General features: G+C 41.6%; 1 protein-coding gene across 7 annotated transcripts in view; it reads right to left on the bottom strand.

The window, feature by feature from the left end:
• The window catches only part of PUS7 (pseudouridylate synthase 7 (putative)), a 62,493-nt gene that overhangs the window by 31,155 nt on the left and 5,590 nt on the right, over positions 1 to 25,748 (bottom strand). For 6 of the 7 annotated variants that reach the window (XM_023751098.1, XM_023751097.1, XM_023751093.1 and 3 more), the window contains 6 exons: positions 20,418 to 20,835; positions 17,099 to 17,183; positions 16,863 to 16,964; positions 14,619 to 14,763; positions 7,070 to 7,181; positions 5,159 to 5,236 (listed from right to left, as the gene is read on the bottom strand). In XM_023751098.1, the coding sequence (XP_023606866.1) occupies positions 5,159 to 5,236; positions 7,070 to 7,181; positions 14,619 to 14,763; positions 16,863 to 16,964; positions 17,099 to 17,183; positions 20,418 to 20,835 (940 nt within the window). The remainder of the gene's footprint in view (positions 1 to 5,158; positions 5,237 to 7,069; positions 7,182 to 14,618; positions 14,764 to 16,862; positions 16,965 to 17,098; positions 17,184 to 20,417; positions 20,836 to 25,748) is intronic. The other variant, XM_023751094.1, reaches the window with a different exon arrangement.

Raw genomic sequence — 25,748 nt, 5'->3', positions numbered from 1 at the left:
AAGGGAGTAGGATAGAGAGATAGAAACATCAATGATGAGAGAGCATCATTGATTGGCTGTCTCCTGCACGCCCCACACTGGGGATCGAGCCCGCAACCTGGGCATGTGACTGACCAGGAATTGAATTGTGACCTCCTGGTTCATAGGCTGACTCTCAACCATGGAGCCACGCCAGCTGGGCTGTTCTTCTTCTTTTTTTTTTTTAAATGAGCTGAGATAAAATTAACATAAAGTTTATCATTTTAGCCTTTATAAAGTGTATAATTCTGTGGTTTCTAATATAGTCACAAGGTTGTGAAACTGTCACCACTATCTAATTCCAGAACAATTCCATTACCCCCAAAAGAAACCTTATACTTATTAACCCCATTCCCTCTCCCTGCAGCCTCTGGAAAACATTAGTCTACTTTCTGTCTTTATTGATTTATCTATTTTGGACATTTCATATGAAATATAATCATATAACATGAGACCTTTTATATCCAACTTCTTTTACTACTTAGTATAATGTTTTTTAAGATTCATCCATGTGGTAGTATGTATCCATACTTCATTCCTTTTTTTGGCAGAATCATATTCTGTTGCCTGTTCTTGAATATACAACAGACATGTATTTCTGAATCCCACTAGCACAGCAGAAAGCAAGAGCTGTATTCAGTTCTTGTTGGTCTGGGTGCTCCTGGAGAACGGCTGAAATGGAGTTGACAATATCTTCACAAAATTGTTCAGTTTTAACTTTGATGACCCTGGATCAAGCTTTTTGGTTGTAAACTCATAGCCAATACTGTGAATAAGTTGGCAATACCCAAATCTCACTTTTAAATGCCAACTTAAGCAGCATGTTGCACAAAAGGCCTTTATTAACAAAGCCAGGGAAATACTGGCTCAGGCTCAGAAAGGAGGCTGGGAGGGAGAGGCAGGAAAAGAAACAAATCATTCTGAACGAAGCTATTCCTGCTTGGGATCCTGTTAAAATTACGAGGTGACTTTGGAGAGCTGCATGAAGCTGAAAAGAAATGCGGCTTATCCCCAGGACTGGCCGACTCAGAAACAGTGAAATCCTCGCATGGCAGAGCGGATTTATCCTGTGCAACAGTGTTCAGGGGAAAGGCCAATCTGCCCGGCTCCACATCCATTAAGCAAACCAAGGGTATAGCCTGCATCTGTAAGATAGGTGCTATGGGCTGTCCAAAGGCCAGCATTTAGGTGTCTAATGTAGTTTCTTACTATCAGCAGATGATAAAGGCAACAAAGGTCTGAAGACAGATCAGCCTTGTGATTAAGTGTGACACCTGGTGGCTGACCAAGAAGAAAATAAATACCTTCACTCTTCAAATATCCAAAAATTTCACATCATATAGTAACGCAATATAAATGAATGAGGTGCCTTTTTTTTTGACTTTCAAATTAGCAAATGACTTTTTAAAAAGTCATAACGCATGCTTGGTCTAAAGAACCAATGTGGAGAATTCTGGAAAAGCAGAATAAAGATAGGTACCACCTTTCTACCCAGCAATTAGGATTTCCTATTGAAAACCTAAAACCTAGAATTTCACATTCCCTTTAAATCAGTAATTCCACTGCCCTAGCCAGTGTGGCTCAGATGGTAGAGTGTAGTCCCATGCACCTACAAGTCACTAGTTTGATTCCTGGTCAGGGAACATGCCTGGGGTTTCAGACTTGATCCCCAGTTGGGAGCGTGCAGGAGGCCGCAGATTGATGTTTCTCTCATCAATATTTCTCCCCCTCTCTCCCTCAAATCAATTAACATAAAAAACATTTTAAAAAAATCAGTAATTCGGGGGGGGGGGCAGGAGTGGGCTGGAAGAGGTTAATAGGGGAAAAAGGAGGACCTATGTAATCCTTTCAACAATAAAGATTAAAAGAAAAAAAATTGGTAATTCCACTGCTAAGTTTATCTTAATGAAGTTATTACAGATGTGTGCCAAAATTCAGCTACCAATATGTCTGTCATGGAATTGCTTATGATAGCAAGAAATGGGAAACAATGTAAACATTCAGAAACAAAGTAATCGTTCATAAATTAGGATGTATCCATATATTTAAATATCTTTTGCTATATAATATAATGTTGTTGTTGTTGTTATTTTTAAATATTTTTTTATTGAATTTTTACAGAGAGGAAGGAAGAGGGATAAAGAGTTAGAAACATCTATCAGCTGCCTCCTGCACCCCCCCCACTAGGGATGTGCCCACAACCAAGGTACATGCCCTTGACTGGAATCGAACCTGGGACTCTTCAGTCCGCAGGCCAAAGCTCTATCCACTGAGCCAAACCGGTTAGGGCTATAATGTTTTTATTAACAGAGAAAGAGATGCATCATTTATTATTCACAAGAAAGGGACATACTTGATATAAATATTTTGGCTTATGAGAGAAAATATGCCAAGCTATGAACAAAGCAATCTCTGAGGGAGTACAATTATGGCAGAACTTTCATTTCCACCTGATTTCTTCTGTGTTGAAAACAAAACTAACCAACTTAAATTTTAATTCAGGTGAAAAATTCACAGAGCCAGCCAGAAAGAACAGGACTTGACTATCACAATACTTTAGATAACAAAGAGAAGGCAACAACCCCGTGTTCCACATCCACAGAGTCTGGGAACCTGAGCTCTCAAGCCCCTGTTGCTCACCCACTCTTCAGAGTTCCTGGCCAGCCCTGGCCCCATTTCCTACAGAGGCTGTTTCAAATCTTCACACTTTTCTCAAGTTCCCTTCCCCACTCCTGCCCTGTTCACTCTCAACAGATGACCACATTCCATGCGTCACAGGAGGAAAAAGATTAGGAAGGAAAGTAGGAGCACCACCATTTCAAGTGTTTCCTCCTGCTCTCTCTCAAACATATCACATCTGCACACACCACTGTCATGGAGAGAATGTGCTCTCACTCTGCTTTACTGCCACAGCACACCACTGTCCCCAGGTCAGGGGGAAAAAAGGACTGGAGAATCCATTATGATGCAACCAGGAGCTCAACCCCTGGTTCTAGTGAATCAGAAAAGTGATGGGAAAGAAGCCAAGTTTTGGGGTAAAGAGGAGATGCCACGTCAAATTCATTATGAAAAGATAAGGGAATTACAAGTAAATATAAGTATTTATTTTAAGTGGGGACAGCCAGCACAGATGTCTTATTTTTAATTCCATATAATAAAAGCTCAGCCACCGAACGGCGGAACAACCAGAATGACTGGTCAACCAGTCGCTATGACCCACACTAACCACCAGGGGGCAGATGCTCAATGCAGGAGCTGCCCCCTGGTGGTCAGTGTGCTCCCATAGTGGGAGTGCTGCTGGGCTGACCGGGATGAGTGGCGCTCCCACAGCGGGAGCAACCGCTCAGAGGGCGGGTCCACAGCCGCTCGGCTGACCAGGATGAGCGGGCCAATCCATACAGGCCACGCCCCACCAGTGCATGAATCCCGTGCACCGGGCCTCCTCTAGTTACAGTATAACTAACATAAGGTAAAGTATACATATTAAAAATGTACAAGTTTTAATATGTGAATAAACTCATGAAACCATCACCACATTCAAGGTAATGAACATGTATGTACATCACCCCCAAGTTTCCTCCTGCCCGTTTATCTATTCCTCCCAGCATTCCTCACCTCAGGGGTGCACTCAGATGAAAGCCTTTACCTTCGCTGAACTGACTGGGTTCAGACTACTGTTCTCCCTCCTCAGGATGTGGCAATACCTCCAAGATCTCCAGTTTCAGCTCTATTGCTTTGCCCACAACTCATAATCCTGCCTCTAAACACAACTTCCTCTGTGTAGATCAAGTCCAACATCCTGAATATGACCTGTAGGGCCCTTCAAATCTGGATCCTGCCTACCCCCAAGCCTATTTCTTGCTGTGCTCCCACACAACTAAAGTACGTGCCAGGTGCCAAATGTGCTATGTTCCCAATTCCATCCCAGTGTCTTTTCACAAGCTGTTTCCTTAGTTTGGAACACATAACCCTAGACCTGCCCCAGCCCCAGGAAACTCCTACTCATCCTTCTAGACCAGTGGTTCTCATCCAGGGGCAATTTTGCCCTTCACGGAAAAATGGCCATGTCTGGAGACATTTTTGCTTGTCAAAGTCAGGTGGCAGGGGGAATGCTACTGATATCTAGTGGGTAGACAGCAGCCAGGGCTGCTGCTAAATGTCCTACAATGTACAGGATGACCCGCAACAGAATTATCTAGCCCAAAATGTCAACAGTAAAGAGAATGAGAAGCCCTGATCTAGATTAAAACTCTAGTATCCCATTTTCTGAGAAAACCTTCCCTGGCTGTCCCCCAACAATGAGTCCCTGGCTTTGCTGTCAGATCTACCCTAATACCACCAATATACTTCTATTTCAGCATTAATCTCACTGTGTGACGGGTTCTGATTTACTGGTCTGCTCTACTAAATAACTGCTTCAGAAGCAGAGGCCATCTTTTTCATCTGTATATCTGCAGTGCGTCACAAAAGTGCTCATTCACTGTTTTGTAATAAAATTTTAAGTAACTTATCCTATATAGTAAAAGGCTAATATGCAAATTGACCAAATGGTGGAACGACTGGGTGCTATGACACAATGACCACCAGGGGGCAGGTGCTCAACACAGGAGCTGCCCCCTGGTGGTCAGTGTACTCCCACAGGGGGAGCGCCACTCAGCCAGAAGCTGGGCTCACGGCTGGCGAGCACAGTGGCGGTGGCGGGAGCCTCTCCCACCTCCACGGCAGCGCTAAGGATGTCTAACTGCCGGCTTAGGCAGTCGGACACCCCCCAAGGGCTCCCGGACTGAGAGAGGGCGCAGGCCAGGCTGAGGGACAACCCCCTGAGTGCACAAATTTCGAGCACCGAGCCTCTAGTTTTTAATAATGAATGAACAAGAGAAAGAGAGAAAGAGAAAGATGCACTATCCTCATGGCTCTACCACAAAAATCCCTAAAAATCACACAAATAATACCTGTGTCCTCTAAAAACTTTGGGAAATACAGATAAGCAAGCAAGAAAAGTAATAGAAAAATAACTTTTGAATAAGTAGAGACACCATCTAAAGACTGAAGAGAGACACCCCACAAAGCAAATTTGAGGCTTCTGAAAGGTGGTGCTAGGGTTTTGCAATGTGAACCCCAATATGTGCTCTCCACTTACTTGAGAACAGCAATCTCTTGAACTGTAATGGCCCTTTTATCTTTGGTTCCCATGTAGGAGAATATGTTTGGCTTGACTCTGGAAAGACAAAAACAAGACCATCTGAAGTAGTATACCAGTAAGAAATCATGTTTTTCATAACTTAAGATTCAAAATATACTTAAAATCATAATAGATTAAGAGAATAAGGAGAGACAATTTAAAAACATACCCAGGAAAACGTAGTATGCAACATGAGAAAGTAAATGATGCCTGAACAACTCCCTAGCAGTGCCTGACTTAAAATGTTTGTGGCGCTAAATAAGTTTAAAGACTTAGCTGGCCAGTAACAAGCAAAGAAATAATGCACTTCCTATTAATCATATGTAATGCATTACACTGCATGGCTGTGAAGGTAAAGAAATACTCATTCTAGATATACTAGTATAATGTGCCACTTTGAAAACTTTGTATCTTCAATTTTAAAAAAGTTAGTAATGATGTGAACTTTCTGAATAGACATGCTATTTCTTTGTATTAAAAAGCCAAATGCTAAAGCTGGGATCTGAACAGTTTTGCAATGAAGCTACAGGTAAGCTAGTTTACTAAGACGTATGTTATACAAACGGCTCCACACTAACCGGAGAAAAACAGGAAGAATTTCTAGAACTCTGAGCAATCCTCAGCCCAGATCTCAGAGGAAGTCCCTCCACACCGTCTACCCTCCCCCTGTGGTGCCTTGTCTATTCTCCCAGGCTCAGGTGCAGACAAGGCACCACAGTACAGACAGCTAGCAACCAAAGTGAAATAAAACGTTACTTGACAGAGTACTGTGTCCTGGGCTGAGCGGGTTCCCCCCAGATTCCTATGATGCAGCCCTGCCTCCAGGTATTTCTAAATGCATTTGAAGACAGAACCTTTAAAGATGTGATTAAGTTAAAATGAGGCCATAGGGTGGGCCCTCATCCAATCTGACTGGCGTCCTAGTAAGAGGAGGAAATTTGGACACACACTGAGACTCCGGGGACACGACGACACAGGAAAGGCCATGTGGGGACACAGAAAGGTGGCCGCCTGCCAAGGAGAAAAAAACCAAACCTATACCACCTTGACCGAAACTTCCTGCCTCCAGAATGGTGAGAAAATTCATCTAAGTCTGTGGTATTTTGTTATGGCAGCCACAACAAGTTAACACACTACGCACCTTGTTTAAACTGGGTTAAATATGTATTAGAAAGCAAATTTGTATTGCAAAGGGATTTGCTGTGGTGCCTGTACCCATTTCTTAAAAAATAAAATAAAAATCCTTCAGCACCTGGCCCATCTCTGCTGTATCTGCGTTCCTATGAGGAAATCCGTCTCAGGCTTTCAATCTCCGTAGTTTAGTGAAAAAAACCTCTGCAGCCCCATCAAAGTGTAGGCTTCAGGGAAGAAAGTTAACCCTTATGTTCAGCTGAGCAGAGTGGTTACTCTCTACTACATGTGAACTAGTTAGAAAATTTTCATCTTGAATCATTGGCAATATGCAGGGAGATTAAAAAAAAATTAATTCACTTACTGTGTAAGGAAACTGTAATTGGGAGGCATATCTGCTATCTGCTTGCCTATTTTCCCATTCCTTTTTTTTTTTTAAATATATAATTTTATTGATTTCAGAGAGGAAAGGGAGAGGGAGAGAGAGTTAGAAACATCAATGATGAAAGAGAATCATTGATCGGCTGCCTCCTGCACGCCCCCTACTAGGGATCAAGCTTGCAACCTAGGCATGTGCCTTTGGCTGGAATCGAACCTGGGACCCTTCAGTCCGCAGGCCGACACTCTACTCACTGAGCCAAACCGGCTAGGGCTCCCACTCCTTTCTTATTAGCATGGAAAGAAGAAAATAAATGTCCATGTTTTGATTTTGTATAGGCACAAGAACAAGATACGAACCTTAAGTATTTGGACAGTACATTAATAGCATCCATGGTGTCTTTGTTCTCCTTGTACAGTACAAAGTGGCAGTAGCTTCCCCTAGATTTTGGCCAAGAATGCTTTCTTGGATCTTAAAAACAAAAGAATTAAATGTTATAGACACTGCAATAAAAGTCATCTGAGTTTTTTCCTTCTGAAACCCTACAAGTTCATTGTCTGCTGGAGAACATGAGTGAGAAATCGGATCTAGCCTGACAAGAAGTGCAGGTTAAGTGGTTACAGCTGTGTGGACTCTCAGTCTTAAGCTTTTTGTGACTGGATACTAACGTTATCTGTTCATATTTAAAATCAAAAGCTGAATGCAGGTGGTGTGACAGGCGACTAAGACTAACCAACAATCTTCACACAGCAGTTACTTTAAAGCACATGTATGACAGGTGGGCCGACGGGCTCTCTGGAACGCATGCAGTCCAGAGGGAATCCCGTCACGTCGAATTCCACAGTCTTGCTTCTCATCCCCGGGTGTGCACACATACAGGCTGGACGCCTTAGACGGGATGGGGATGACACTTGTAAGGAGTTGCCTTAATGACACATTTAGATTTTCCAAAGGCCACTTCCATCACAAAATAGCTAAAACTGGATGGGTTACACAGAGAGAGCAGCTGGCATTCAAGACCTAATTGCCATTCTTGGGGAAAAGGAAATGTTAAAAATTAAGCCAGGTTAACTGTTAACTTTTGAGCTACTGTTACTTCGCTTGCTTCAGCTTTTTGGAAATAAACATTTCAAGACTTTGGAGAACCTAATTTTTAACACTTCTTTTTATATAACATTTTAATTATCCTATAATATAGGCACATGTTTAAACAATATTAAGATTTAGACGTAAGCTGCCCAAAGGGTATTTCAAAAAATCAACACTTTGGGAAAAAATACGTAAATCACAACTGCATTTCCCAGACATACAAGAATATCCGTGAGTCTCAGGCGACACACAGCTGCAGTTGTTAATTGAACACATCTAATTTACTCAATGTCTGACACTCTATGAAAGAAAAACTGTGGAAAATATTTCACACAATCCCTAGAAAAGAGTCTGCTTTTAAAAAATGTTCCTTTGTCTTTGTCCCTACAATAATCTGTTAGCGTGAATTCACGCATCCATCTTCAGAAACCTAAGAAACTTCCAGCACTAAAGCCAAAATGTAAAGATCAAAAGAATCAATAAACCATCTGGGAAAACTGCCAGAGCACGAATGCTTAGTGAATTGCTTTTCCTTTCTGGTAAATACGAATGTGAGGCTTCTCTGCCTTGAACAGAAAAGTATTGCAAATATTTCTTTGGCTCTTGGTGGGAATTCCTCACAACTCATCCTGAGAAAATTGTGAATGGGAATATTATTTTGGTTTTCCTTCCAGATCACTACAGTTAAGCAAAGTTGTCTACACTCGGCACTTGTGACAAAAACCATTGGCATTTCATTTTATCTACATGAAACGCCAACCGCTCTTACCTGCTGCAGTTCTGACCTCTGTCCAAATGCACAGCATAAAGAGCACAAGAGAGCAACGTTTAATTTATAATAAATAAAACTAAAGTGCTTTAGAGGTGAACATGCAAATGATCGCATGGAAAGTTTCTACCAAGGACTTCGACAGCACCTGGTAGAATGTGGTGGGTTAACAGCCATGTAGACATTAACAATGGAATGTCGCAGAGGCAAACAGTGAACAAGCAGAAAAGTCACCTACAGGTACAAGCCTCCCTGTCTCAATCCCCTCACAATGGCGTGTCAGCTCATCCTCAAAGCTGCACTGTCTCTACCCACCACACGTAGCAAAAGGTTTAAGACTGGATGCAAGGCCCTGGCCGGGGAGCTCAATTGGTTACAGTGTCAGCCTGTTGTGCCAAGGTTGTGGGTTCGATTCCCAGTCAGGGCACATACAACAATCAAACAATGAATGCATAAATAAGTGGAACAAAAAATTGATGTTTCTTTCTCTTTCTCTGCTTCCTTTCTGTCTCTAAAATCAATTGGAAAAAAAAAAAAAAAAAGCTCTAGCTGGTTTGGCTCAGTGGATAGAGGGTTGGCCTGCGGATTGAAGGGTCCCGGGTTTGATTCCGGGTAAGGGCACATGCCCAGGTTACAGGCTTGATCCCCAGTGGGGGGTGTGCAAGAGGCGGCTGATCAGTGATTCTCTCTCATCATTGATTTTTCTGTCTCACCCTCTCCCTTCCTCTCTGAAATCAATAAAAATATACTGGAAAAAAAAAAGACGAAGAAGACTGTATGCAAAATGCTTTCCCACTTAGAGGTTTGTGTTCTTAAATATGGGAGGACATGTACCAATATGCTCTTTGTGATTAACTTTTGGTGATGAGACTGCAAGTAATTATTGTTTTGCTTTGTGTTTTATGAGTTTCCTGTAGTGAGTTACAAATATTTTTTTATTTGAAAAAATGAGAAATTATTATGGAAAACAGTTTTTAAGCCAATAGATTCAAAGAGATTTAAGAGATCCATTGAATGCAATGTTCTTACCTTGTTCATATCATTATTTGAACAAGTCATCTGTATGTAAAAGACACTTCTGAGATAACCAGGGAAAAACTGAACATGCACTGGGTATTAGATATTAAGAACTTGTGGATTTTTTTGGATATGATAATGGTTTTATGGTTTTAGTCCTTATCTGTTAGATACATACTGAAGTATTTATGAGTGAACTGAAGTACTATGCAGAATTTCCTTTAAAAGACTCCAACGAGAAAAAAAATAGTTGGAGGAATAGATCAAACAAAGTGAACAGAATGTTAATAATCATGAAGACGGGTTGATGGGTACAATGGGGGGTAATATAACTACCTCCTTCATTTATGTGCATATCTGATACTGTCCCATACTAAAAAGTTAAAAATATATTTGGTGGGGAAAAGTTGAACGAAGCGAGGCTACGATATTCCTTTAACTACCCCTTCAGTAGTACATTCACAGTAAACCAAAAATGGCAAAAAATAAATGAAGCCAGTAGACTAAAAAACTAAATGCTATAATACCTTAAGACAGTGGTTCTCAACCTTGGCTGCACATTAGAATCCCCTGGGGCTTTTTTTTAAAATCCCTTTTTTGGGCCTCATCCCCCCCGGAAATTCTGTTTCTTTGTTATGGGGTGGGGCCCCAACATTAGTAACAAAGAAACAGAATTTCCGGAGGATGAGGCCCAGAAATCAGGATTTTAAAAAGATTCCCAGGTGATTCTAATGTGCAGCCAAGGTTGAGAACCACTGCCGTAAGAGAAACCATGACAACTGAATATGAGTTTTGGCTCACAACCATGCATCTTTATTTTGTTTTGTTAATCCCCACCTGAGGATATTTTTCCCCATTGCTTTTCAGAGAGTGGAAGAGCGGGAGGGAGGGGGAGAGAGAGAAACATGCATGTGAGAGAGACACATCCACTGATTGCCTCCCACACTCGCCCCAACGGGGGTGGGGTGGGGAGGAGCAAACTCGCCAGGAATGTGCCCTTGACGGGGAATCGAACCCGAGACCTTTGGTGCATAGGCTGACACTCTAACCACTGAGCACAATGGCCAGGATGAGCATGCATCTTTTATTAGCAAATCCAAGCACTGAGCATGCATACAATTACCTCCTCTGCAAATACCAGATGCAAAGATTCTTTTTCTAAGTGCACTCGGTATACAAAATAGTAAGCATATGCATTGATTAACAGAAAATCTATGAATATCAACTTATTTCTGGATAGTTTAACTTTGTAAAACCCCAAATCCTTAGAATGCTACGTAGCACATGTATGGCTTTACAACTTAAGTGAATCTAAAATAACTTTCAGAATTTTTCAGACATTCTAATTTAAAATGTTAATGCAAAGAAGCCTCAGGCTGAGAAAACAGGAAGCGGCCTTCTGATATGGCAGCCCCAGTCTAGTAGAAACAGAAACCAAACAAAAGAAATGTTCAGGAAGATTCATGAACCCTGGACAGAGACCCTCATGAATAAGGAAGAAAAAAAATGTTTGTGGCTCAAGAAAGATGACAGGACGGGGTAGCATGCAGAACATTCTTTCCTTCTTATTCAAGGCCATGTCCAGTGCTGCACCCCTGCACGCCAACCTTCCAGCTTCCTCAGGGATCCTGCTCCATCATCACTCTCCGGCCGGAATTTTCACCCTCCCTCGGCACTGGCTCTTCCTTCCGTCTATCAACATGGTCAGGGCTCTTCCCCTTTAAAAGTCCACCCTATGTCTCCCTCTCCTTAACCATGTTCCTTTCCTTTCTCCTCCTTTTGAGAGCTTATTTGAAAAAGCAGTCTGTGTTTACTGCCTTCCTCCTCAACCTACTGTGTAAACTGGTGTCCACCCTTATTCCACTGACACTGCTCTGGCAGGCACCAATGGTTTCCATGTTGCTAAAACCGGGCGGACGTGTTTCAGAGTTCTGTTCTGCTGGACCTATCTGCCCTGTTTCCACTGCTAACCACTCTGGCGACGGGAATGCCCTCTTCCTGTGGGTGCCATCACATGGGACTCTCCCACAGAGTCCCCTTTTCACCCACCTGGCTCTCCCTCCCGAGTCTCTATAGATTCCTAGCTCAGGTATCCGCCAGGGATGGGGAACCTCTACGTACCACCTGGCAGAATTTTGTTTTGTTTTCTTCATTTAAGTCTTTAAAAAGAAGTTCTTCGAGGTATTTGTAATGTACATGATCTATCCCAAAACATAAATCAATTTACCCGGTTAGATGGTTTATTAATAATTACATATTTTCAGAAAAATACTCTATGTAGGCTCTGGTAGGTAAATCCTATGTGCCTTGTCTATCAGACTGGACGTCGAACTTGAAGTCGTGGGTAATTTGTGACGTTTGGGCACCATGATTCAGAATCCACTATGCCTATGCTTTTAGGATGCATGCTCTACTTGAGAAAACAGTAAGAATTTGTATCCGGGTTTGGTAGTAAATGGACTCTAAAAACATGATAAATGTAGATTTGCAATGAAGATTTAAAAGCTAATTAATTCAAATGCTAGGCAAGGTGACCCAGGAGGAGTTGTCATTGGTATCAGGTTCTATTTGCAGGGGCGTGAACAAGTCTCTGGATACCAGCTCTCCCTGCCTTTCCAATGGTGATTACTTTAAGCCACTCCTGTTCTCAGGTGGGGATCTAGACCTGTAAGAGGTGAATGCAGGCTCTCAAGTGCCTGTCTGGGTCCATGAGGAGACAGGAGAGGAGCGCTCATGGAGACTTCTCATCCACCTTCACCAAATGCCACAACACCTCAAGCCTGGGAGGTGCAAGCAGTGATCCAATCTAACCTGCCTTCGTGCTTCTTTTTAAAGTGAAAAACCCATTGTTTTACTGAAGATGTGCAAAGGGAGATGGGGAGGAGTGGTGTACGTCACACAGAGCTCAGCATCTCACTTGGAAATTCTTAAGGGAATTTCTTGGTGGGGGGGGAAAAAAAGAATGGTGGGTGTGGCATAAAGCACAGAAAATGTAGATAGATAAAGAGAGAACCTGAGAGACCTGGTACCACTCACTTGAGACGGAAGGGTGAGAAAACTGCAATGGCCACTTTGGCCTTTAAATGCCCTAACTCCCCTCCTTGAAGATGACAAGCATCAATATCAAGAGGTTTTACCTTTTCTAATTTGCTTCCTCATGACCACACTCAGCAGAACAAGATCCTGACTTTTCTTCTTGCCTTTGCAAGAGGGTGGCTGACCAACATGGACTGCCTCTCTGTCAGGAACATCTCCCTGGTAGCCCTTCTCAACCTGGGTTCCAAGGCATTTGACTGTATGAAGCAAGTCACCTTCTCTTCTCTCCATCTAGAATAGTTACCAGCTACATGCTAATCTTGGGAGGATGGGAAAAAATAGTCACTCACACCATATTCCACTGGGCTGGACTCTCTTGAACAATTCTGGCTGAAGAAAGACTATTGGGTAATATTTTGTACTACTGACTCAGACATCAAAGTTACATACAGTAACCACACCATTAGTTTGTGGAATTGGAAGTAATTAACCACACGTAACCACAAGTAGCTTCGGAACATTTCATCTCACTTTTCTTTTTGGCATCCACTGAGAAGTGGCCTCCAATCTCCTTTTTCTTCTCCCCAACTGCTTGAGGTTTCTCATATCCATACTTACTGATTTCACTATATTATTTTCTCAGGCATAGCTAAACCTAATTTCTGCCCATTTGTCTTATATCCTCTCATTTCACTAGAACCATAGTTAAAAACAATAAAGGTTCCATACATTCACAGCATTAACCTAAGGAAATATGACCAAGCATTAATGCTTTGAGCAGTCTTTTTTTTTTTTTTAATTTGGTCTTGGGGTTTTGCTCTAACAAATATGTAGATTTGCAATGAAGTAACTAGAAATATCTAGAAGTAACTAATAGGGGCCATTACTAATAGAGGAGGAGAGTGAGGAAATAACTTTTTCTTACTGTAATTTTCATTAAAATTTTAACTGCTGATTTGACAAGGAAAAACTATCTACTATTTCTTAAGATTATATACAAGTAGAAATTTTCATGGCTGTAGAAAACACATCCTACTTAATAAAAGGCTAAGATTCAAAGAGACCGAACGGCATAACGACTAGTTGCCATGATGTGCACTGACTACCAGGGGGCAGATGCTCAACTCAGGAGCTGCCCCTTGGTGGTCAGTGCGCTCCCACAGGGGGAGCACACCTCAGCCAGAAGCCCTGTGCCGGGTTCACGCCAGCGGCAGTGGCCAGTGGCGGGAGTCTCTCCCACCTCTGTGGCAGCGCTAAGGACTCCTCGGGGGATGTGCAGGGAGCGGGCCTAAGCCTTCAGTCTGACATCCCCCAAGGGCTCCTAGACTGCGAGAGGGTGCAGGCCGGGCCGAGGGACAACCCCATCCCAGTGCACAACTGTCGTGCACTGGGCCTCTAGTCACAACATAAATATCAGAGATTCACTGAAAACACACCCATTTCAAATGAATGATACACAATAAAGATGGGTGTAGGCAAAGGGGTGCTTTTCTATATATCCAGTGGTTTTTCTTTCTTTTTTTTTTTATTCTGTGGTTTTTCTATGTGAGTGAAGAAGATATAGTTGGAAAGCCAGCAGCTCTTTCAATATAAGAACTTTGCCAAAAATATACTACTAGAATAGGTGACAAGCATTTTCTGTCCATCTGAAAGCTTTCTTCTCTCCATTAAGAACACAGGATGAGCAATAGCCTTTCATTTTCTTCTTGAATTGCCACTCAGACCACTCTGCTCTTCAGGGGACAGATCATTCCTAAGACACTCTCTCAGGCACCACTGTAATTTCAGCAAATCTTTTCTCACATAAACGACCTAACGCCCCCTATCAGACAGATATTTTATAGGACGGCTTCAGCATCTGAAATAATATTACCCACCCTCTTTGAAGAAGTGACATGATCAATATCCTCCTTTGAACAACAGCAAAGTAGAGGAGGCACAGATCTGCCTCTGGGGCTCACCAGGCAGGAGAAATGCCAGGTCACTCACACACTTACTTGCCAGAGCCTTCTTCCCAGCTGCATGGTAGGCTACAATATATTTCTTCCCCTCTCTATCCTCTGTTTTTGTCTCTAATCCTGGAAACAGAGACTTAATTGCTTGATGGATGACAGTTCTTTTCTCTTTGGTGTCCTCAACAACCTATTAAAAACATAATGATATTACAAATTTAACACACCTTAAATAGAGAAATCATACTGATGAGTGAGTAAAAACACTATTTATCTTATTAACTATGTGAAATAACAGAAGTACATGGGTGTGATTTCAGGAATCTTTTAGAGCCTCACAATATGCAAGCGCAATGAGCCTGTTAACGGAGCATGTCCATATACCAGGCACTGTGCCAAGCACTTCGCAGACGCTCCCTCAGGGACTCTGCTGGACAAGCACTTCAGGGCTCACAGACAGAAATGCAGGGATGTCAGAAACTCCCTCCCTCAAACAGTCCAATCTACAACTGCCTCACAATGAATTCTATACCGACTCATTTTATAATGATGTGCTAGTACATCTGTTCACAATAAAAAAAAAATCAACATCAAGAAAATGTAAACTTATTAGTTACATAACCGTTTTTCAATTTTTGAATGGGTCTCACATTAAGAAATACATTTCACATCTGGATTCAACAGTTGGAAGGATGTATGTGTACATATCTTATTAACAACTTAAAAAATTTTAAGAAACAATACTTACCCTTACTATGTACAATACACTATAACTTTCTACTTTATTTTATTGCATTAAAAAAAGTTAAGATCCACTGAATTGGGTTTATGACCCACTAGTGGACTGCAACCTGCAAGCTAAAAAACACTGAGCTACTACTGCTAGCTAAACTTAATGTTTTAGCAAAATGTAAAAGAAAAACTACATTATAATTATAGACAAGTGACATGTGCATACAGAAAAGTGAGTCTAGATCTAGAATTTACTGAAAGCAGTGCATTGGAATCATGATTTGTGTGTATGAGTGAAAACATACTTAGATCTCAAAAATTCAGAAAGTGTGCTTTCCTTGGTTTACAGACAAAGACACCTGCCCATGGTTTATGCTATCTAAAAGTAAAAAATTTCAGTAGATAACTACATAATAAAAAAATTTCAGCATAACTACAGTTTGTAAGATGGTAAGTCTTGCCACCTAGGTAGGTATATCATGAGGCTAAGAGACTCCACTGCATTACATAAGTAAGGGAAAGCTGGACCATCCTCCTAGAGGATTCTCAGAACGAATTCTTAGAGATTTTCTCCCTGACATTTTGTCTATAAGGAAATTCAGTAACTGAAGATGTCTAAAGATCACACACTTTGGGGAAGTTTTATTGGTTGGAACAGAAGTAGATGAGGGTTGGAGACACACAGTGATTTCTGAAAAATTATAAATTCTTACTAATTAGGGGTGATGGAAGGGGGATTCTCAAATACCCCCAGATCCACAGGTTGTTAAAATATGCTACAAAATGAACTGAACATAAAATTCTAAAAATCTCATGCTACAACACGTAAAATTTTGTAACACATCACCCTGCAAAAGGATCACCCAGAGCTGCTCTGTCCCATACAGTAGCCGCCAGCCACATGTGACAACTGAGCACCTGAAGTGTGGCTCGTCTAAACTTAGACGTGCTATCAATTTAACAAAGGATGTCAAGGACTTAGTAGGAAAAACACTGTAAAACATCTCAGTAATTTAATTCCCGGGGTAGCACTAACAGAGCAGAATAAAATGTCCATAACAAAAGCTTCTTTTAAAGAAGGGATTTACTGTTCTATGTAGTGGCTGAGCTCTCCTTTTCTTGAATAGAAGTAGACTTAGGCTGAGCAGAGAAATGCTCCCTTACTTCCTCCCCGCAAATCCTTTCCCTCCCAGAACCCTATCTGAGACCAAGAGGCTGCTGGCACGGGAGGGAGGGCCAGGCCACACCTCTGACTGCCAGGCTGATCAGTATGATATAATAGTCACTATCAGGTACAAAACAGATTTCTTTGCTGATTTATGGTCATCTGAAACATTTTTTTAAAAAAAAAACACCTTTTTGGCCATGGTTTATGTTGGATAGTGGTATCTGTTACTGACAAAAACATTTTTTAGTGTACATAATGCCCTTTTAGATCACACAGGACATCATCCTTTTGTTAACTACTATAATTTTTCCAACAGACACTTAACATCTACCCCCCAAAAAGCAATGAAAACCCTATACAACCTTTTCATATGTTTCTGTAATACTTACCTCAATGGCAACACTGGTTTCCTTATTTTTAAAAAGCTGAAGCTCTTCTAAACGCTGCTTTTCTTCAGCTGTCAAAACTGTAAATACATCTTCTGAAGGATCCTTTTAAATAACCACAAAAACTCCCAATGAGTCACACACAGAATTCAAGGCTGTTAGAGCTCTATATTTCTTTGATCTCTAAAAAATGCTACTTTTATACAGAAGGTGACTTTTGCTAGAGAGCTGGCTCCTACCTCCTCATCCACCGGGATGGACAAGTCATCCAAATGGCTGATGCGCCCATCTTTTCCTATTTCGTGAACAACGAAGTCAGAGTATCTGACGAAAAGAAAACACAAACTTTCAGAGCATTAACATTTTCTTTCCTGTTAATTTTAGGAAAAAGTTTATCAACAGTAAGCCTTACAAACTCAATGTAGAAAAATATGTTGTTTCTATATGCTAACAATAAACTATCAGAAAAAAGAAAAAAGAAAAGAATAAAATTCCTAGGAATACACTTAACATAGGAGGTGAAAGACCTGTACACTGAAAACTACAAGACATTGTTAAAAGAAATTGAAAACAAAAAGAAATGAAAAGATATCCCATGTTTACTGATTGAAGAAATTAACATTGTTAAAATGTCCAAATTGCTTAAAGCAATCTACAGATTCAATGCAATCCCCAACAAAAGCCCGAAGGCATTTTTCACAGAAATAGAGCAAAAAATCCTAAAATTTGGGAGAAACCACCAAAAAACCCCTAAATAGTCAAAGTAATCCTGAGAGAAAAGAACAAAGCCAGAGGTATCACATTCCCTGATTTCAAACTATACTACAAAGCTACAGTAATCAAAACAGTACAGTATTGCCCAGCTAGTGCTCAGTTGGTTGAGCACAGTCCCATGAACCAGGAAGTTGAGGTTCAATTCCTGGTCAGGGCTCATGCCTGGGTTGCGGGCTTGATCTCCAGTAGGGGGCATACAGGAGGCAGCTGATGGATATTTCTCATCAATGTTTCTATTTCTCTCTCTCCCTTCCTCTCTCTGAAATCAATTTTAAAAAAATGTAAATAAATAAATAAAACAAAACCCTTTAAAAACACACTGTGCAATATCGGCATAAAAACAGATCAATGGAACAGAATCGAGAGCCCAGAAATAAACCCATACTTTGTAGACAACTAAATTATGACAAAGGAGCCAAGAATATACAATGGAGAAAGAAAAGTCTCTTCAATAAATGGTGCTGGGTGCCCTAGCTGGTTTGGCTCAATGGATAGAGCATCAGTCTGTGGACTGAAGAGTCCTAGGTTTGATTCCGGTCAAGGGCACATGCCTGGATTGCGGGCTTGATCCCCAGTGTGGGGCGTGCAGGAGGCAGCCGATCAATGATTATCTCTCATCATTGATGTTTCTATCTCCCTCTCCCTCTCTCTTCCTCTCTGAAATCAATAAAAAAATACATTTAAATAAATAAAAACTGGACAGCCATATGCAAGGGAATAAAACTAGACCACTATCTTATACCATATAAAAACATAAACTCAAAATGGATGTTTCTATCTCTCTCTCTCTCCCTCTATGAAATCAATATATATATATATATATGCACACACACACACACACACACACACACATACACAAAGGCATGAGAAAGAAAACCACAAATAAACAAATGGGACAGCAAACTCAAAAGTTCTGCACAGCAAAAGAAACTATCAACAAAACAAAAAGGCAACCAACCAAATGGGAGCTGATATTTGCAAATAATATGTTCAATAAGGGGTTAATGTCCAAAATATATAAAGAACTCATACAACTCAACAACAACAACAACAAAAAACAATCCAATTCATAAATGGGCAGAGGGTCTGAATAGACATTTTTCCAAGGAAGACATACAGATGGCCATCAGGTATATGAAGATGTTCAACTTCACTAATTATTAGGGAAATGCAAATAAAAACCATAATGAGGTATCACTTCACATGTGTTAGAATGGCCATTATAAAAAACACAAGAAATAACATGTGCTGGAGAGGATGTGGAGAAATAGCAACACTTGTGCACTGTTATTGGAACTGTAAATTGGTACAACCTCTATGGAAAGCAGTATGCAGGTCCCTCAAAAAATTAAGAATACAACTACTATATGATCCAGCAATTCCTCTTCTGGCTATTTATCTGAAGAATAAGAAAACACTAATTCAGAGATATATGTGCCCCATGTTCATTGCAGTATTATTTATAGTTCTCAAGACATGGAAACAACCTAAGTGTTCATCAATGAATGAGTGCACAAAAAGAAAATGTGGTATATACAGGGTGTCTAAAAAAATGTATACACACTTTGAATGGTTATAAAATCAGTGTTTCTTAACATACACTTCAAAAAAAATTTTTTTTAAATATATTTTATTGATTTTTTACAGAGAGGAAGGGAGAGGGATAGAGAGTCAGAAACATTGATGAGAGAGAAACATCGATCAGCTGCCTCCTGCACATCCCCCACCGGGGATGTGCCCGCAACCCAGGTACATACCCTTGACCGGAATCGAACCTGGGACCTTTCAGTCCGCAGGCCGATGCTCTATCCACTGAGCCAAACCGGTTTTGGCAACACTTCAAAATAAAGTGAATAATCAGCTAGTACCGTGGTCAGCAAACTGTGGCTCGCGAGCCACATGCAGCTCTTTGGCCCCTTGAGTGTGGCTCTTCCTAAGCCTTAGGAGTACCCTAATTAAGTTAATAACAATGTACCTACCTATATAGTTTAAAAAATTTGGCTCTCAAAAGAAATTTCAATTGTTGTACTGTTGATATTTGGCTCTGATGACTAATGAGTTTGCTGACCACTGAGCTAGTATATACACGTTCAACAAATATAAAGTCAGTGTTTATTAACATACAGTTCATTTTAAAAACTAAGTGAGTTATCAGCTGTTAAAGTGTGTATACATTTTTTTTTTTGGTCACCCTATATATACAAGAAAAGATGAAATATTGCCATTTGCAACAACATGGATACATCTTGAGGGCATTATGCTAAGTGAAATAAGTCAGACAGAAAAAGAACAAAAACTGTCTGGTTTCACTATATTTTCTTTAAATGGTTTCATTTACTCATTTGGACAGCTCTCATCCTTTTTGACCATCTGTGAAATTAATCCTTGGGGAACAGAAATAAATAGAAGACTATACTGCTGATCTACATATATAAAAGCCTAAGTGACTGGTCGACCGGCAGACCGGCTGACAGCTATGATGCACACTGACCACTGGGGGCAGATGCTCAATGCAGAGCTGCTGAGCTGCAGTGACTTGGCAGCTGCGGTTCTCGAGTGACGCACCTGGAACCAGAGAGGAGGGAGCCCAATTCCAGGGTGTGTCACCCGAGAACTGCCCTCTCACAATCCAGAACCCCTCAGGGGATGTCAGAGAGCCGGTTTCAGCCCGATCCCCACAGGCCAGGCCGAGGGACCCCACCGGTGCACGAATCCAAGCACCAGGCCTCTAGTTTCTTTATAAAGAACATAACTAAAATACCTTTGTACATAAACGAAACATACCTTTCTTTTAAGATTCCTGAGAATCCTTGATGAGAACTTACAAACTTGGTGATGCCTACATCCAGTTCAGTGAGTCCATGCTTCATCATGTCTGCAAAGCTCTCAGCTTCCCCTTCCTCCTCACCCTCCTCTGAAAGGCCATCTTCCTCCTCCCCTTCCTCTTCTTGCGGGGCAATCGAATGTTTCTCCCTCTTTCCAGCACTTACAACTTCAGGTAGCCCAGGCACATTCTCACAGCTGGGTGGAGAGTTATTGTCTATCCCATCCTGACCTTTGGTCAGCCAGCCTTCTGAGACCTTCTGTCTTTTTGCCTCCTCAGCTGGGGTCAGACTGTCATTATCTTCCACAGCAAGGGATCCACGTTTCAGTGACACACCAGTCATTTCTGTCATCTCCATTTTTAAGGCTCCAAGAAAACCTTTTAGGAAGACAGAGTAGACAAGTAATAATCATTTCTTTAATTAAGTGGGTTTCAGCAAACAGAAGCACAGTTAATTTTGTTCCTAGTCCTAAAAACCATTAATTAAAAGAATTCTTCCTGCCCTGGCCCATGTGGCTCAGTTGGTTGGGCATTATCTAGTGCACCAAGAGACTGTCGGTTCAATTCCCGATTCCCAGTCAGGGCACATCATTGCCAGGGTTGTGGGCTCAATCCTCCAACCCCGGTAGGGGGTGTGCAGGAGGCACCCGATCGATGTTTTGCTCTCACATGGATGTTTCTCTCTCTCTGTCTTTCTCCCTTCCCCTTTTTCTAAAAATCAATTTAAAAAAAAGAAGAGAGAGAAGTGGTGTTTAAAAAAATAATAATTCTTCCCAATGTTGGTGTATACCTTTGGTGGCATAGAAAAACGACAGAACATTTTTGCAAAAATTTGACAGTGTGCATCAGAAGCTTTAAAAATCTGTATATCTTTGCCCCAGTGGTTAGAGCATCCACCTGCAGACTGAAGGGTCGTGGGTTCCATGCCAGTAGGGGCCGTAGGGGCATGTGTGGGAAGCAACCAATCGATGTTTCTCTCTCTCTGTCTCTCCCTCTTCCTTCCACTCTCTCTAAAAAAAAATCAATGGAAAGAATATCCTTGGGTGAGGATTAACAACAACAATAACAAAAAAAAGGCTGCAGCCCTAACCGATTTGGCTAACTGGATAGAGTGTTGGCCTGGGGACTGAAGGGTCCCAGGTTCGATTCCGGTCATATCCCCAGTAGGGAGTGTGCAGGAGGCAGCTGATCGATGTTTCTCTCTCATCGATGTTTCTAACTCTCTATCCCTCTCCCTTCCTCTCTGTAAAAAATCAATAAAATATATATTTTTTTTAAAAAAAGGCTGCAAATTCTTTAAGTCTATTATTTCTTTTGTACATGCCAGAAAATCCAGCAGGATGTAACAAGCATCAATAGATATTTTGCAGCTGAAACCGGTTTGGCTCAGTGGATAGAGCGTCGGCCTGCGGACTGAAGGGTCCCAGGTTCGATTCCGGTCAAGGGCATGTACCTGGGTTGCGGGCACATCCCCAGTGGGAGATGTGCAGGAGGCGGCTGATCGATGTTTCTCTCTCATCGATGTTTCTAACTCTCTATCCCTCTCCCTTCCTCTCTGTAAAAAATCAATAAAATATATTTTTTTTTAAAAAAAGGCTGCAAATTCTTTAAGTCTATTATTTCTTTTGTACATGCCAGAAAATCCAGCAGGATGTAACAAGCATCAATAGATATTTTGCAGCCGAAACCGGTTTGGCTCAGTGGATAGAGCGTCGGCCTGCGGACTGAAGGGTCCCAGGTTCGATTCCAGTCAAGGGCATGTGCCTGGGTTGCGGGCACATCCCCAGTGGGAGATGTGCAGGAGGCGGCTGATCGATGTTTCTCTCTCATCGATGTTTCTAACTCTCTATCTCTCTCCCTTCCTCTCTGTAAAAAATCAATAAAATATATTTTTAAAAAAATAGATATTTTGCAGAATTCTTAAAATAGGTGCCCAAATAGATCCCTATCTATAAAGATCAAAGGCACAATAAATAGCAAATCCTTAATGAAATAGTGGACCTGGGCAATAACCATCAATGTCCACTAACATCACAAAGAGAGACAACCAGACATTGTGTACCCCTGAAATCACATGCTATAATTTATGAAGTATATTTACTGATTGAAACTCTATGTCTAACTACTAGTGCCTTCAACTAATAAATAGCAAAGGAAAAAAAGAGGAAGGGGAATCTACAGATAAACCTACAAAGAAATGCAATGGGTGGATCCTTCTTCGGATCCTGATTTAAGCAAACCAACTATTTAAAAAACATTTATGAGGCCCTGGCTGAGTAGTTCAGTTGGTTAGAGCGCTGTCCCAATATACCAAAGTTGCAGGTTCAATCTCCGGTCAGGGCACATACAAGAAGCAACCAGTGAATGCATAAAGTAAGTGGGACAACAAATTGTTATGTGAGTGTGTGTGTCTCTCTCTAAAAAATCAATTAAAAAATAAAATTAAGCCCTCGCTGGTTTGACTCAGTGGATAGAGCACTGGCCTGTGGACTGAAGGATCCCGGGTTCGATTTGGTCAAAGGCATGTACCTCGGTTGCAGGCTTGATCCGGGGCCCTGGTTGGGGTGCATGAAGGAGGCAACCAATCAATGTGTTTCTCTCACAACAATATTTCTCTCTGTCTTGCCCTCTCTCTAAAAATCAATGGAGCCCTAACCGGTTTGGCTCAATGGATAGAGCGTCGGCGTACGGACTCAAGGGTCCCAGGTTCGATTCTGGTCAAGGGCATGTACCTTGGTTGCAGGCACATACCCAGTAGGGAGTGTGCAGGAGGCAGCTGATTGATGTTTCTAACTCTATCCCTCTCCCTTCCTTTTTGTAAAAAATCAATAAAATATATTTTTAAAAATCAATGGAAAAATATTCTTGGGTGAGGATAAAAAAAATAAATTAAAAAAATGTTTTTATTGATTTAAGAGAGAGAAGAAGGGAGAGGGAGAGATAGAAACATTGGTGGGAGAGAATCAACATCACTGCCTCCTGCATGCCCCTCACTGGGGATCGAGCCCAAAACCCCGGCATGAGCTCTGGCCGAGAATGGAACTGGTGACCTCTTGGTTCATGGGTCAATGCTCAACCACTGAGCCACACCGGCCTGGCAAAATAAAATTAAAAGCATTTATGAGAATCTGGGACATTGAAACACTAGGGGTATTTGATGATATTAGTAGTACTATCAAATTTTTAAGTGAAATAATGTTATTGTGGTTACATTTAAAAACAGAATCCTTATATTTTAGAGATAGAAACCGAGCTATTGATAGTTGAAAACATATGGTCTGGAATTTGCCTCAAAATAATTTATCAGCCCCAGCCAGCATGACTCAGTGGTTGACTGTCAACCTATGAACCAGGAGGTCATGGGTCAATTCCTGGTCAGGGCACATACCCAGTTTGTGGGCTCGATCCCCAGAGTGGGGCATGCAGGAAGCAGCCAATCAATGATTCTCTCTCATTGTTGATGTTTCTGTTTCTCTCTCCCTTTCCCTTACTCTCTGAAATCAATAAAATATATTTTTTAAAAAATAATAATTTACCTGGAAGCAGAGTGGGTGTGGATTTGAAACACGACTGGCTGAGTTGGTAATTGCTGAAACTGAGTGATGGGAGCACAGGGAGCTCATACATCATCATTCTCTCTACATTTTGTTTAATACTTTTTATAATAAAAGATAAAAGTGCAAAGTCTAAAATGATATACAAGCTATTCTACTCTGATCAAACCACCAATCTGTTCCGGTCCGTTGCTTTCTCCCATGACCTGTTCTCCAAATGTATTGAGATATCCAGTCCCACGACACCACCTCTTCCACCTTTACTTGTTCAAGTGCCCCAAACCTCAATAACGCTTAGCCACTACTCAATATTCTTGTTCACGAGTCTTTCTGCCCCATGATCCTTGCTAAACCTCAACCAAGTACCAATCCAACTGTCTGTACCTATGCTCCTGGCTGCTGCTGGAGAAAACCTGGCCAGTCAGGAGAATTACTCTTATGACAGCCCTCCACACTGCCTGGCCCTCCCTAGTCAGCAAGGTCTCCTGGCAGACACACCTCCCTCCAGCATACTCACAATGAGGCAGGACAGTAAAAAGCTAGGAGAATTCCTTGACAAGTAGAATGGGGAAACTGAGACAGATATTGAACCAGCTGAGCAATTTACAGCCAGATAATAAATCACAAAGTCTCATCTTCCCTAACCAAGGACACTTAGGAGCAAATGGTTTACACATTCCAGACCACACAGGTAGTAGACCCGCCTGTCTGGTCCCTCTTCTGTGACATTCTTTGAAGATGAACTAACCAGAGAATAATCCTGACCCATCTATAAGTTCATTTGGATGAATCACCATATCAAAGGATACATTTTGAAATCTGATGAATATTCTACTGAGATTCTCCTGACACTTCCCCTAAAATTTCCTGCCATCAGAAAATAGATAAAAACCCTTAAGACAAAGGACCCAGTGTATGCTCTGGAGCATGCCCTTGCCTCCGCCTCCCCCCCACCCGCTTCTTTCCTCAGGGGTGTATCTTTGTTTTCCTTCTAAGTTCTAAAGGTTCCCAGGAGACTTGCAAGCAGGGGAGCATTGGGCAGCAGCAACTGTCTCCAAGGGCCCTCCTTCTGCCTCTGTAAGTTGTTTCCTGAGTTCACACAACCCAGCTGGCTCAATTCTGTCTTGGTGACTTTTTTTCCTAAAGGGCCAAGGCAGCCCTAACTGGTTTGGCTCAGTGGGTAGAGCATCGGCCTGCAGACTGAAGGATCCCAGGTTCGATTCTGGTCAAGGGCACATGCCCAAGTTGCGGGCTCGATCCCCAGTAGGAGGCGTGCATGAGGCAGCTGATCAATGATTCTCTCTCATCATTGATGTTTCTGTCTCTCCCTTCCTGTCTGAAATCAATAAAAATATATTTTAAAAATAATAAAATAAAAATAAATAAATAAAGGGCCAAGGCAGCTCTGCCTGGGCTCACTCCTGTTGCTGAGATCTTGCCTCTTCTCTCTTAAGTCCTTCCCTTGTTTTACTGTCCCCAGTTTTAATAAAAGTACTCTCAAAATCACCTGGACTCATGCCACAAAATCTTTCCTGCACAAAGTCAATAACCCACACATTACAGACCTTAGGGGGCAGACCTGCCTTGATCTCAGTCCCTGTCCCGTGACAAGACCACATATTATAACCATTCCCCTTAATATGGCAACCCTCTTAAGGAAAGCCCATACTTACTTTAGCATTCACTCCTCAGCACTGCACTTCATCCCTTCAACAAACTTTCACCATGCACCCCTGT

This window comes from Myotis lucifugus, unplaced genomic scaffold (assembly GCF_000147115.1).
Source record: "Myotis lucifugus unplaced genomic scaffold, Myoluc2.0 scaffold_18, whole genome shotgun sequence".
NCBI lineage: Eukaryota > Metazoa > Chordata > Mammalia > Chiroptera > Vespertilionidae > Myotis > Myotis lucifugus.
This window is presented reverse-complemented; position numbering and strand designations above follow the sequence as displayed.